Source organism: Capra hircus, chromosome 15 (genome assembly GCF_001704415.2).
Source record: "Capra hircus breed San Clemente chromosome 15, ASM170441v1, whole genome shotgun sequence".
In the NCBI taxonomy this organism is placed as follows: domain Eukaryota; kingdom Metazoa; phylum Chordata; class Mammalia; order Artiodactyla; family Bovidae; genus Capra; species Capra hircus.
In genome coordinates this window covers 75,753,524-75,766,287 of record NC_030822.1, presented here as the reverse complement: position 1 = coordinate 75,766,287, position 12,764 = coordinate 75,753,524, and the positions used below count along the sequence as shown (strand labels likewise).

At 39.1% G+C, this 12,764-nt stretch overlaps 1 protein-coding gene across 1 annotated transcript in view; it reads right to left on the bottom strand.

Moving 5' to 3' along the window:
• The window catches only part of C15H11orf70 (chromosome 15 C11orf70 homolog), a 28,681-nt gene extending 18,821 nt beyond the window's left edge, over nucleotides 1-9,860 (bottom strand). The window contains exons 1-2 of the mRNA XM_005689373.3: nucleotides 9,725-9,860; nucleotides 9,439-9,520 (exon numbers count right to left, since the gene is read on the bottom strand). Coding sequence (XP_005689430.2) covers nucleotides 9,439-9,520; nucleotides 9,725-9,834 — 192 coding nt within the window. The 5' untranslated portion in view covers nucleotides 9,835-9,860. The remainder of the gene's footprint in view (nucleotides 1-9,438; nucleotides 9,521-9,724) is intronic.

Sequence of the window (12,764 nt, the reverse complement as noted above, 5' to 3'; positions counted from 1 at the left end):
AAGGAAAGCCGTTAAGTATTTTGAGTAAAAAGAGTAGTTTAAGAGTAATACATATGAAAAAAACAAAAATCTTTACACAAACATAAAGAAAAGAATGGAAGAATATATACCAAACCATTGCCAATAGTCACCTAAGCAGCGATAGTTGTAGGCTTGTGGGAAGAGAGGGGTTGAGAGGGTTGGATTAGATTGGGGTATTAGATTGTTGACTCTGTGAATTGTTCTTTGCTGTTCAGATTGTTTCAATAAACATTTCTCTTATTGCGACACTTCCTTTAAGCTATTGCTCTATTTTCTTAAATGGTTTCTTGAAAGAAGAGTCTATCTTGTTTCACTTCTGTCTTCCAGTTATTTTTCTACATCTGGCTCCTGCTCCTAACACTCAACAGAAAGTATCCTAATTCCCAAAATCAAATGAACATAGTCCTGCCCTCATAGAATCAACAAACTGAAAGGAGAGATGTTAAGATATTAACGTACCATGAATGTAATGAAAAAATACAAGGTGCTAATATTGAAGTATATAGTAGGCAGACCTACTCTAACAGCTGTGGGATGAAAGGTTAATGCAGAAGTACATTTAGGTTCAGATCTAAAAGCTGAGTAGGAGTCAGCTGGAAAAAAGATATACTGGTAAATGCTTAATAACTGAAACACCTTCCTCCCCAAAAGCCCTGATTTGTAGCATTTGATGATTTCCAGGGTGGATTTCAAATTGCCAACAGTTTAACAGCCAGCAAAGACTCCTGAACATTTAGCAGTTGAGCTGTCCTGAGCTGGTTTCAGCGTGACACTGGAAAGACTATCTTTTTACGGTGGAGAAAATGGCGAGTTTAAAATCTTTAAGGTGAGAATGGAGGGGACATCCCATTGAAGAAAAGTAATGAGGTTCATGGGACTTCCCTGGCAGTCCAGTCATTAAACGCGCAGTGCTGCCAAAAATAAAAAGAAGTAACAAGGTTCAGTGTGACCAGAGTCGATGGGCCAGTGGGTCTAATGACGTTGGGGAGTTAAACTGAACTTTGGAGGTCAAAAGTCAAAAATTTTTATCTTAATCTCACACTGCTCTAGATTGATCAGTATTTTGAGCTAAGGGCAGTTGGAAGACACTGAAGAGATTTAAACAAAGGAAAGATGTGATTAGAGTCATATTTTTAAAAGTTCATTCCTTCTGTGGTATGGAGAATGAAGTGAGGGGCTGTAAAAAGACTGGTTAAGAGAGACGGTACTGCTGTAATCCAAGAAGGTCTGATGTTCACATGTCAAAATGATAGCAAGTGGGGAGGGAGAGAAGTAGATGGAGTCCATGAATATTTAGAAGAAAGGGACAATGGGAGAAGAAGGACTCAAAGATGACTCCCCAAATTTTTGCATGAAAAATCAGGCAGAATGAATGTCATTTAATGAGAGGCAACAGTGGAGAGGACCAGATATGTGAGTGAAGATTAGTGCAACATTCAACAAGTACTCAAATGCATAATGTCTACATTATGCCAAGCAAGACAATGTCCCTGGTCCCATGGTGTTTACATTCAAATGGTGGAAATTAAAGACAAACACCTTACAGGTATCATATATGTCTAACTACAAAAAAAAATCTTACTCAGAAAAAAGGAAGTTACTTTATAAATTTAAGAAGCCAAATAAGGAGTGTTTGTGCAACTATTTTAATTCATATAACACACATTTTAAAAAGACATGTATGCTAGAATCAACCCCAATTAACACTGGTTTTGAATGCTTTTTAGAAGTCTTCTGAAAGAATCAGCAAAAGGGGAAATTTAATTCAGATTTAGTAATTATACCTGGGGGGAATCCACTTACATTTTAAATGTCACTATGAATGGAAGTAGGTTAAGTGGCCTGCAGTGAATTGGCCTGGAGCCAATGGAAATAAGTCTTCATAAAAGGTCCAGGGACAACAAAGATACTGATATAAATGCAGGAGGAGAAGGGGAACAACAGAGGACAAGATGGTTGGATGGTATCACCAATTCGATGAACATGAGTTTGAGTAAGCTCCAGGAGTTGGTGATGGACAGGAAAGCCTGGCGTGCTGCAGTCCATGGGGTCACAGAGTTGGACACGACTGAGCAGCTGAACAACAGCAATAACAAAAGGCCCCTCAAATAAAGCAATAGTTGTTATTGAAATCATAATTATACACCTGAAGAATGAATTTTCTTAAAAAACACAAGAACAGCCTGCCTTAATGTGTACAAATGTTATGTTGGGTTTGTTATAGAATTTCCAATGAGGCATTAGAAGTGATTCTCTGAATCTCGGATAGCTTTAAGAAAGCTGACATGTTTTGGACTTTTTTATTCCCAAATAGGAGTGATAACAAAGATACTGATATAAACAGTATGAACATGTATGAAAAGGCAATGAACCATGAACAGTATGAAAGGCAAAAAGATAGGACACTGAAAGATAAACTGCCCAGGTCAGTAGGTGCCCAATATGCTACTGGAGAAGAATGGAGAAATAACTCCAGAAAGAATGAAGAGATGGAGCCAAAGCAAAAATAACACCCAGTTGTGGATATGACTGGTGACAGAAGTAAAGTTTGATGCTGTAAAGAGCAATATCGCACAGGAACCTGCAAGGTTAGATCCATGAATCAAGGCAAATGGGAAGTGGTTAAACAGGAGATGGCAAGAGAGAACATTGACAATTTAGGAATCAGTGAACTAAAATGGACTGGAATGGGCAACTTTAACTCAGATGACCATTATATCTACTACTGTGGGCAAGAAGCCCTTAGAAGAAATGGAGTAGCCGTCATAGTCAACAAAAGAGCCTGAAATGCAGTACTTGGATCCAACCTCAAAAATGACAGAATGATCTCTGTTCGTTTCCCAGGCAAACCACTCAATATCACAGTAATCCAAATCTATGCCTCAACCAGTAATGCTGAAGAAGCTGAAGTTGAATGGTTCTATGAAGACCTATAAGACCTTCTAACACCTACAAGACCTACAAGACCTAACTAACACCCAAAGATGTCCTTTGCATTTAGGGGACTGGACTGCAAAAGTAGGATGTCAAGACATATGTGGAGTAACAGGCAAATCTGGCCTTGGAGTGAAGAATGAAGCAGGGTAAAGGCTAATAGAGTTTTGCAAAAAGAATGTACTGGTCATAGCAAACACCCTCTTCCAACAACACAAGAGAAGACTACACATGGACATCACCAGATGGTCAATACCTAAATCAGACTGATTATATTCTTTGCAGCCAAACATGGAGAAGCTCTATACAGTCAGCAAAAACAAGACCAGGAGTTGACTGTGGCTCAGATCATGAACTCCTTATTGCCAAATTCAGACTTAAATTGAAAAAAGTAGGGAAAACTGCTAGACCATTCAGGTATGACCTAAATCAAATCCCTTATGATTATACAGTGGAAGTAACAAATAGATTCAAGGGATTAGATCTGATAGACAGAGTGCCTGAAGAACTACGACAGAGGTTTGTGACATTGTACAGGAGGAAGGGATCAAGACCATCCCCAAGAAAAAGAAATGCAAAAAGGCAAAATGGTTGTCTGAGGAAGCCTTACAAATAGCTGTGAATTGAAAAGAAGCGAAAGGCAAAGGAAAAAGGAAAGATATACACATTTGAATGCAGAGTTCCAAAGAATAGCAAGGAGAGATAAGAAAGCCTTCCTCAGTGATCAATGCAAAGAAATAGAGGAAAACAATAAAATGGGAAAGACTAGAGATCTCTTCAAGAAAATTAGAGAAACCAAGGGAACATTTCATGCAAAGATGGGCTCAATAAAGGACAGAAGTGATATGGACCTAACAGAAGCAGAAGAAGAGGTGGCAAGAATACAAAGAAGAACTACACAAAAATGGTCTTCATGACCCAGATAATCATGAAGGTATGATCACTCACCTAGAGCCAGACATCCTGGAATGCAAAGTCAAATGGGTGATAGGAAGCATTGCTACAAACAAAGCTAGTGGATGTGATGGAATTCTAGTTGAGCTGTTTCAAATCCTAAAAGATGATGCTGTGAAAGTGCTATACTCAATATGCCAGCAAATTTGGGAAACTCAGCAGTGGCCACAGGACTGGAAAAGGTCAGTTTTCATTCCAATCCCAAACAAGGCAATGCCAAAGAATGCTCAAACTACTGCACAATTGCACTCATCTCACACAGTAGGAAAGTAATGCTCAAAATTCTCCAAGCCAGGCTTTAACAGTATGTGAACCGTGAACTTCCAGATATTCAAGCTGGTTTCAGAAAAGGCAGAGTAACCAGGGATCAAATTGCCAACATCTGTTGGATCATTGAAAAAGCAAGTGAGTTCCAGAAAAACATCTATTTCTGCTTTATTGACTATGCCAAAGCCTTTGACTGTGTGGATCACAACAAACTGTGGAAAATCCTTCAAGAGATGAGAATACCAGACCACCTGACCTGCCTCTTGAGAAACCTATATGCAGGTCAGGAAGCAACAGTTAGAACTGGACATGGAACAACAGACTGGTTTCAAATCAGGAAAGGAGTACGTCAAGGCTGTATATTGTCACCCTTCTTATTTAACTTATATGCAGAGTACATCATGAGAAACCTAAGATCATGGCATCTGGTCCCATCACTTCATGGCAAATAGATGGGGAAACAGTGGAAACAGTGACAGACTTTATTTTTGGGGGGATCCAAAATCACTTCAGATGGCGACTATAGCTATGAAATTAAAAGACGCTTGGTTCTTGGAAGAAAAGTTATGACCAACCTAACAGAAGCAGAATACAGCATATTAAAAAGCAAAGACGTTACTTTGCCAACAAAGGTCCATCTAGTCAAAGCTATGGTTTTTCCAGTAGTCATGTATGGATGTGAGAGTTGGACTAAAAATGTGAGAGTAGAAACATATTTCTAAATGTTTTAGAAATTTTACATAACAACAGTTTAAATGTATGTTTGTTAGATGCCACACATTTGAAATATAAGTAGATGTCTGACTCAATCATGTATCTGGCAGACTGCTGATTTCTGATCCAATATCATATCTCTCTTTCCTTAAGGAATCTCAATTTTATTTTAAACAGTAATATGCTCAGCTAAACATCTATGCTTCCTAGCAATCTTTGTGGCAAGTGATCCTGAGATATATGCAGAGTCTGGCCATGAGATATAAGCAGAAGCTATGTGCAGACCTTCAGGAAGCTCTGTAAACTGAAGCGTTCCCTTGCAGTGAATTTGGAGGGTTCCTGTCAGTATCTCTAATCCATGGTGAGAATGCCAGCATCATATTCTACGCACAGAGGTTTCTTGAGACTCAAAGTGAGATCTTATATTCAACTATCTAGGATACTGCCACTTGGATGCACCTCAAATTTAGCATGCCTGAAACTGAAATCATTTTCGTTATTCATTCTTTTCCATTTTCTATACATTTAAATCTTCCACTCTAGTCAACCAAATAAAAAACTCGGTCATCCTACATTTCCTCCTTTGCCCGTCAGTTATCTCATCAGTCCTTGAGTACTACCTGTCTCATAAAGATCTCTCCAGGCAATCTCAGTGCTTCTGTCTTAATTCAGGGCACCACCATATACGGTCTGGAAGATAAGTTTCCAATTTAGTCTGTTTCCGGACTCAGTTCTAACAATCCACCCCCTCTACTTCTGCCAGGTGATCTCATTACTTTAAATTATACTGTTTTGCTGAAAACCTTTCAGCAACTCTTCAGCTACATAAAGACCAAATTCCTTTGCATGGCACAGGAATCTTAAAAAGTACTGTCCCAACCACCTGTTTAACAATACCCCACTCTGCCTACCTGACAAACTCCTATTCATCTTTCAGGCCAGAGTTCAAGTGCCCTGTCTTTTGGAAGGGCACTTTTTTGACCTTTTTTAAGGTTAATTTTAACCTTTTCCTTTAACCACCTCAGTCAAAAATGACCACTTTCTCTTTTGTGCCACCGCAGTACCTTGTGCATTTTATATTATACAGCTTCTCATTCTACAATGCACTTTTTGGTCTGTTTTCCTCTTTAACTGTGTCCTGCTCATCTGTACAGACTAAGAAACTAAAGAAATATTTTCTGGATGAATATTTCCTTCTTTCCATCCACTTACTACCTTACAAACTTTTGAAATCTGTTTCTAAATTTTAAGGGAAAATTCAAAATCTGGAATCCTACTTTAAGCAGCACTCTTTGCTCAGTTATGGGTTTTGTAGTCAAAATGACATGGAAGTTGGAGCCAAACAGTCTAGGTTTTGCTATTTGCCGGGCAAGCTTGCACAAATTATTTAGCCATTCTGAGCTTCAGTTTCCTTAGCTGTAAGCTGCTGCTGCTAAGTCACTTCAGTCGTGTCCAACTCGGTGCAACCCCATAGATGGCAGCCCACCAGGCTCCCCTATCCCTGGGATTCTCCAGGCAAGAACTCTGGAGTGGGTTGCCATTTCCTTCTCCAACGCACCAAAGTGAAAAGTGAGACTGAAGTTGCTCAGTTGTGTCTGACTCTTAGAGACCCCATGGATTGCAGCCCACCAGGCTCCTCTGTCCATGGGATTTTCCAGGCAAGAGTACTGGAGTGGGGTGCCATTGCCTAAGGTGTGGGCCAAAACACCAAATCTACCAGATTGTTGTAAAATTTAGTGATAAATGGATAAAAAGTGATGAAAGCTAAATCTGGCACACAGGAGTCATTACTGCTTTGGGAAAACATTTTGGAAAGTAGTATACAAATGTTAGTAACAATAACAGCACATTATAAGCCAGGCATTTTGCTAAATATTTTTATATTTCACTCAATCTTCATAATAATCTCAATACATATTCAGCATTATTTTCATTTTCAGAAAGTACTTAAGTGTTAAGCACTGTAGGAATCTTGTAGGAAAGTAAAGGTTGAAGAACCTTAAATAACTTGCCCAGTGTCATACAGCCAGTAAGCAGCAGAGTTGGACAGACAGCTATCTAGAGGTCAAATGAAGGGAGGATCCAGGTTCTGTAGTGTCTTAAGCATGCACAATTTTAGGGGTTCTAAGAATATACAAGGTCTTCCCTTGGGGCTCAGCTAGTAAAGAATCTGCCTGCAATGCAGAAGACCTAGTTTTGATTCTTGGGTGGGGAAGATCCCCTGGAGAAGGGAAAGACTACCCACTCCAGTGTTCTGGCCTGGAGAATTCCATGGGTCCATGGGGTTGCAAAGAGTCAGTCACGACTGAGTGAACTTCACTAAGAATACAAAATATTTAATTTCGAAAAATTCCAAAAACATATGAGCATGTGAGTATGCTGCTGGAGTAGCTCAGCGTTCCTTGGAAGGGGATTCTGTGAGTGAGGAGCTTGAGCTGGTGAGGGGTCCTGAAGATTCAGTAGCTTCAGGGTAAATCCCCTTCTGGAGGCCATTCTCTCAGCCACAATGCTTTATCTCCTCCAAATTAGTTGCATGAGTAAAATTAAGGATTGTATGAATACACTTCTTTATATTAAAATATGAGAATACTGCCTACTCACAAGAAAAAAGGATAAACATGAAAGATATTGAAAATTAGTTTGGAAAAACTGCCTATTACAGAAATTTATTGTGCTTTACGGATTAATATTGATTCTGTTGAAGATCTCTGTGTGTACTGAACAAACCAAATTAATTCTACACTCTATGAAATTTTTCTGATACGAATGCTCCTCCATTGAGTGATCTTCTTCCTTGTGCCTAGGGCACCTTATATAGCCTCCAATATAGCAATTATTTTGTCTTGTAGACAGTTTTCTACACTTCTAGCTTCCACACCTATACACATGACTTACAAGCTGGGATCAAGTCTCTTTTTGTCTTCTTAACACCTCCCAGCAGGGATACAGTAAGTTTTCGACAAATATTTGTTGAATAAATGACTTATATTAAAATTTTTACAGCACTCTAAAATTCAGTTAATAAAATCCTGATGATCTTTAAAAAAAATTCATTTGAGAGCCAGTCCTGGCATAAATGAAATACATTAAAAACTATAAAAATCTAGCTGAATGAGAAATGTCATTAATATTATAATCAGTAGCATATTAACATTATAACAATCTGAGGTAAAGGGAAATAGACTTTAAATAATCTACCCTCATTTTAAACAGTATTTCTTCAGCCCCCTGTCCAAAATTCATGTCCTTGGGACCTTGGAAAGTGACCTTAGTTGGAAATAGGGTTGTTGTGGATACAATTAGTTAAAGTGAAATTATACTGGAATAAGGTGGGCCCTTAATTCAATATGGCTGGTGTTCTTATAAAAGGAGAAGCGACACAGCTGGGAGGGAGACAAGGAAGGAGAGCTAAGGGGCTTTGACAGGCGTAGAGATTCACCTTTTGCAGCTGCAAGCCAAAGAATGCCAAGGATTGTTGGCAACCATGAGAAGGTAGGAAAAAGGTGAGGAAGGATTCCTCTCTACAGATTTCAGGGAGAGCACAACCCTGTTAACCACTTGATTTTGGATCTCCACCCTCCAAAACTGTAAGATAATACATTTCTCTTGTTTTAAGCCACCCAGTTTGTGGTACTTCCCTACAGCATCCCTTGAAAACTAATACACCCTCACAGTAAATATTTTGGTTAATTAGATTAATATTTTGTTCACTGCACTATCACTCTATATGAGATGATCTGATTTTTTAAATTTATTGGCAGTCTTGCTAGAAGTCGGTAAGATCCTTGAAAGCCAGGCTGCTGTCTTCTTCCTTCTGGCATCCCCACTACCTGACAAAATTTCTAGCACAGGGCAGGCCCTGAGGAAGTGTTTTTGAATGAGTGAATAAACTATGCCAACTAGACACTACAGTCAATGCCTGAGGACATGAACCGCAAAGATAATATCACAAACAATAAAAGTATTTTTCCATTTAACTGAGGACTAAAAAACCCCTAGGATTTTAAATAACGTGAATGAAATACAGTGAACACACCAGAATCTGTACTTTGAAATGTTTTTCCCCCTTTCAAAGCAGCCACCTCTACCAGCTAAAGATTTATTTCAATAACTTAGTCACTGCTTAAAACTTTTTCTGGAATTCTTCATACGGAACTGCTAATAGAGCCTCTTCTCACAGGGTAGATTTAATTTTGAGAAACTACCAAAAGTAATTTGAAGCTAAGCCTAGTAAATAAAGCTGGTGATAAAGCTGGATAAGATTTAAAAATGAGATGTGCCTACTAAAAAAGAGACCGATTTTCCAGGGAGAGATTATCTTTCCAAAATTGAAAAGTTCTTTATGGCGGCATACTGAAGAGCTAATTTATGGTGATGGAAAACATAAATGTTCCTGTGAAACAATCGATTGAACCGTTTTATTATTCTCAAACTTCAAGAAAACGTCGTCACAGAATAATACCGTGTTCACCAGAATCTATACCAAAGTAGAAAAAAAAAATGCAACATCAGCAGTGGTTCAAGGAACGCTCCAACTTCCATACCAACCATAACGAAATCATCCTTGCGATAAGTCTGAAACGTCTGGTCAAACCCGAACGCCTGCGCCTCGATTCTACCCAGCATAGACCTGGGGCAGAGAAGAGAAGGACGGTCAACTCGGGCTGGTACCCTCTGGGCAGCACGTTCATCCGTCCCACCCACGGAGCCCGCCCTTCTTGAGGGTAACGCTGCCTCCGGGTTTCACTCAGGACGGGGCCGCCTCGACGCCCGATCCGCGCCTCCACAACAGAGAAGGCCAAGGGGCACAGAGAAGAGCCCCTCGGCCTCTCACCACTGGCGGAGCCGGCTGGTAGTCTGCGGGGTGCTCAGAGACTGGAAGGTTTTCTGAGGCAGGAATCTGAAGCTGTAGACGCCCAAATCGCCCGGCTCCCCCGCCGCCATCTTGGTCCTCACTGCGAGGAGTTGGGGCAGTTTCCAAGGCAACGCGGCAGCCTGGGGGGTGGGTGACGCTGAGGGGGCGGGGCGGGGCCACAGCGGGGCGGGGCCACGGCTCTACTGCGATCAAGGAGTCCGCGGAGCCGGCGGAGGAGGAAACGAGGGGTCTGCGGCAGAGAGCGCCAGTACATACTTGCTGGCTTTAACCGTTAATAATTACTCCGCGTGGGTTAATTTCATAGTTTCAAACCTCTAATCTTAGATTTATAGCCGTCTAAGTTTAGTGACTCAACCATTTGTGAAGAAAAAGTTATTCTGAACTAATTATTTTCAAGAGAGATGTCTATATAATTACTTGGGAAACTGTTTCACCCTCTGGCTTTTTTTTTTTTTTTCTTTGAACGTTACCTCTGAAGGCTAAAAAAATTTTTTCGAATACACTACAGTACAACGTGCTGTTTAATCGAAACATATATTTCTGATTTTGTATTGAAAATTGCGTTTCGTGCGTGTATTGCTTTGTCTAACAGTTGTGTATCAGAAGGAGCTGAGAAATGGCAGGATGTCGTTCTTTGCCACCTCTTCTAACTCCCTTTCCTTTCCCCTTCAGTTCAGTTCAGTCCCCTTAGTCCTCCATAGTCTTGATTATTCCGTTTTCAGCCAACAGCAGTAGGAGAGAGAGGGAGGGAAACGCGCGCGCACACACAGTATTCGTCTTCATTGTTGATTTTATTGTTTTCATTAGCTGTCGTCTTCTAAATATTTATATTAGTCCTTTTATGTCATGAACATGGTTGAGTTTGACTCTTTGTTGTTTTGTATTTCTGTTCTTTTTTTCTCTTTAATCCAACAAAGAAGAAATATTTTATTTCATTTTTCTCCTTTTTAGCTTGTTATGTTTTAGTGTAGCTTTTAATGATTACTCGAGATAAAATATGACTACTTCATATATTTCACACCACCTTAAGTCATCACTTTAACCATGTTTCAAACAAGAACCTTAAAACAGGTAAAAATCGATTCACTTTTTACCCTTTGTTTGTTGCGGAGGATCAATATTTTACTTCTACAAAATGTCCAAAATACATTATTTTGTTACGTTATGTTAAGCATTGGATATTATTTCATATTTACTAGTATATTTACCCTTTGCATTTTTCTTATTCCTTCTAGCAGTTCTGAATTTACAGTATGGGATTTTCATTGAAATTGAACATCTTCCTTTATTTTTTTTTTTAACATCTTCCTTTAGTATTTCTTATAATTCAAGTCTTCTGATAAGTAAATTTCTCAGTTCGTTGTCTGAAAGTGTCCTTATCTTTATGTTTGAGTGATATCAGGCTGTGCAGAATTCTAAGTTGACAGGTATTTTTGTCAGCACTTTAAATATGAATTCCGTTGCCTTCTGGATTTCAAATTTTTGTTGTAAAGTCAAGCATTATTTTTAGCGTTGCTCCTTTCAAAGCCATGTGTCTTTTTTTTTTTTTTTTTTTGCCTTTGATTTCAGCAGTTTGGCTATTCCCTCTCTCTCTGTTTTGTTTGTGTATGTGTCTATCTTGTATATACGTGTTTTTGTGTGTGTCTTCTGTTTTCATCCTGTTTGGGATGAACTTCTTGAATTCTTTCAGTGATCTCTTTTAATCAGTTTTCAACAACTCAGCCATTCTCTCTTCAAATATCCTACTTTGTCCTTTTCTTTTGGACTCCAATTACATGAATATTAGAACTTTTAACTATTTCCTGTATTTCTCTGTTACATCTTTTTCAATTCTTTGTGTCTTCTTGTGCTTCATCTTTTTTACTCTTTATTGATCTGCCTTTGAATTCACTAACCTTTCCTGCTTAATTCTCAATTTTAGATATTTTATTTTTTATTTCTCAAATGTCCGTCTTAATCTTGTTTATTCTATATAAGTCTCCATTTTTCATTCATTTAGTATACATTTTTCTTAACAGATTAATTGAAGTTATTTTTAAACCTTTGAGTGCTTCAATAGAAGAATTATTTTTGGATCTACTTCTTCTGCCTGCTTTATTTCTTGATTATAAATCATGTTTCTTTGCCTTCTCACACATTTAACAACTTTTTGTTTTAGATACAACACTGTGTATTTGAAATGCATAAGGAATTCAGAATACCAGAAAGTGTTCACTATTTGCTTTAGCCAATAACTTTAATAGAATCAGGAATTCAGCAGGTCAAGACTGAGTTTTAGTTTTAGTAGGACTGAACTGCAGTCTTGTCTATTTTGTTTCTATACCTTGAGCAGGCTTGATTGAAAATCTAATAGATCCTTATCTTCTGGGCCCCCTAAAATGAGAACATTCAGGTCTTCTTTTCAGAGGTATTGAGCTCGCATTTCAGCTTCTTACATTCTTGAGCACTGAAATCTAGCAAATGTCTTGACGAGGAGACTGAATGTGTGTTTGAGACAGGCCCCTGCTCTTCAGTAGGACTTTGCTTGCTAAGCGCCAGGAAATTATGGAAAATCTCACTGTGCTTTAGAAGTTTCTGCAGAGTAACTCCACATCCTACACAACAGTGCCCAAACTCAGCAAATTTACTTTGGGAGTGTAGCCATGTTCAACCCTTAAAATTTCCTTGCATGACTACCAAAAGTCATTCAGTCTTAACTTTGCATCCGTCAGTCAGTCAGTTCAGTCGCTCAGTCGTGTCTGACTCTTTGTGACCCCATGAACTGCAGCATACCAGGCCTCCCTGTCCATCACCAACTCCTGGAGTCTACCCAAACCCATGTCCATTGGGTCCGTGATGCCATCCAACCATCTCATCATCTGTCACCCCCTTCTCCTCCTGCCCTTAATCTTTGCATATCAGTCAGTAAATGAGACTTTTGAAAACCTCAACTCATCTTGGAAGGGTTTTCTAGGGGAGGTATCAGAATGTAGATTCCTTGATTTTACCACCAGAGATT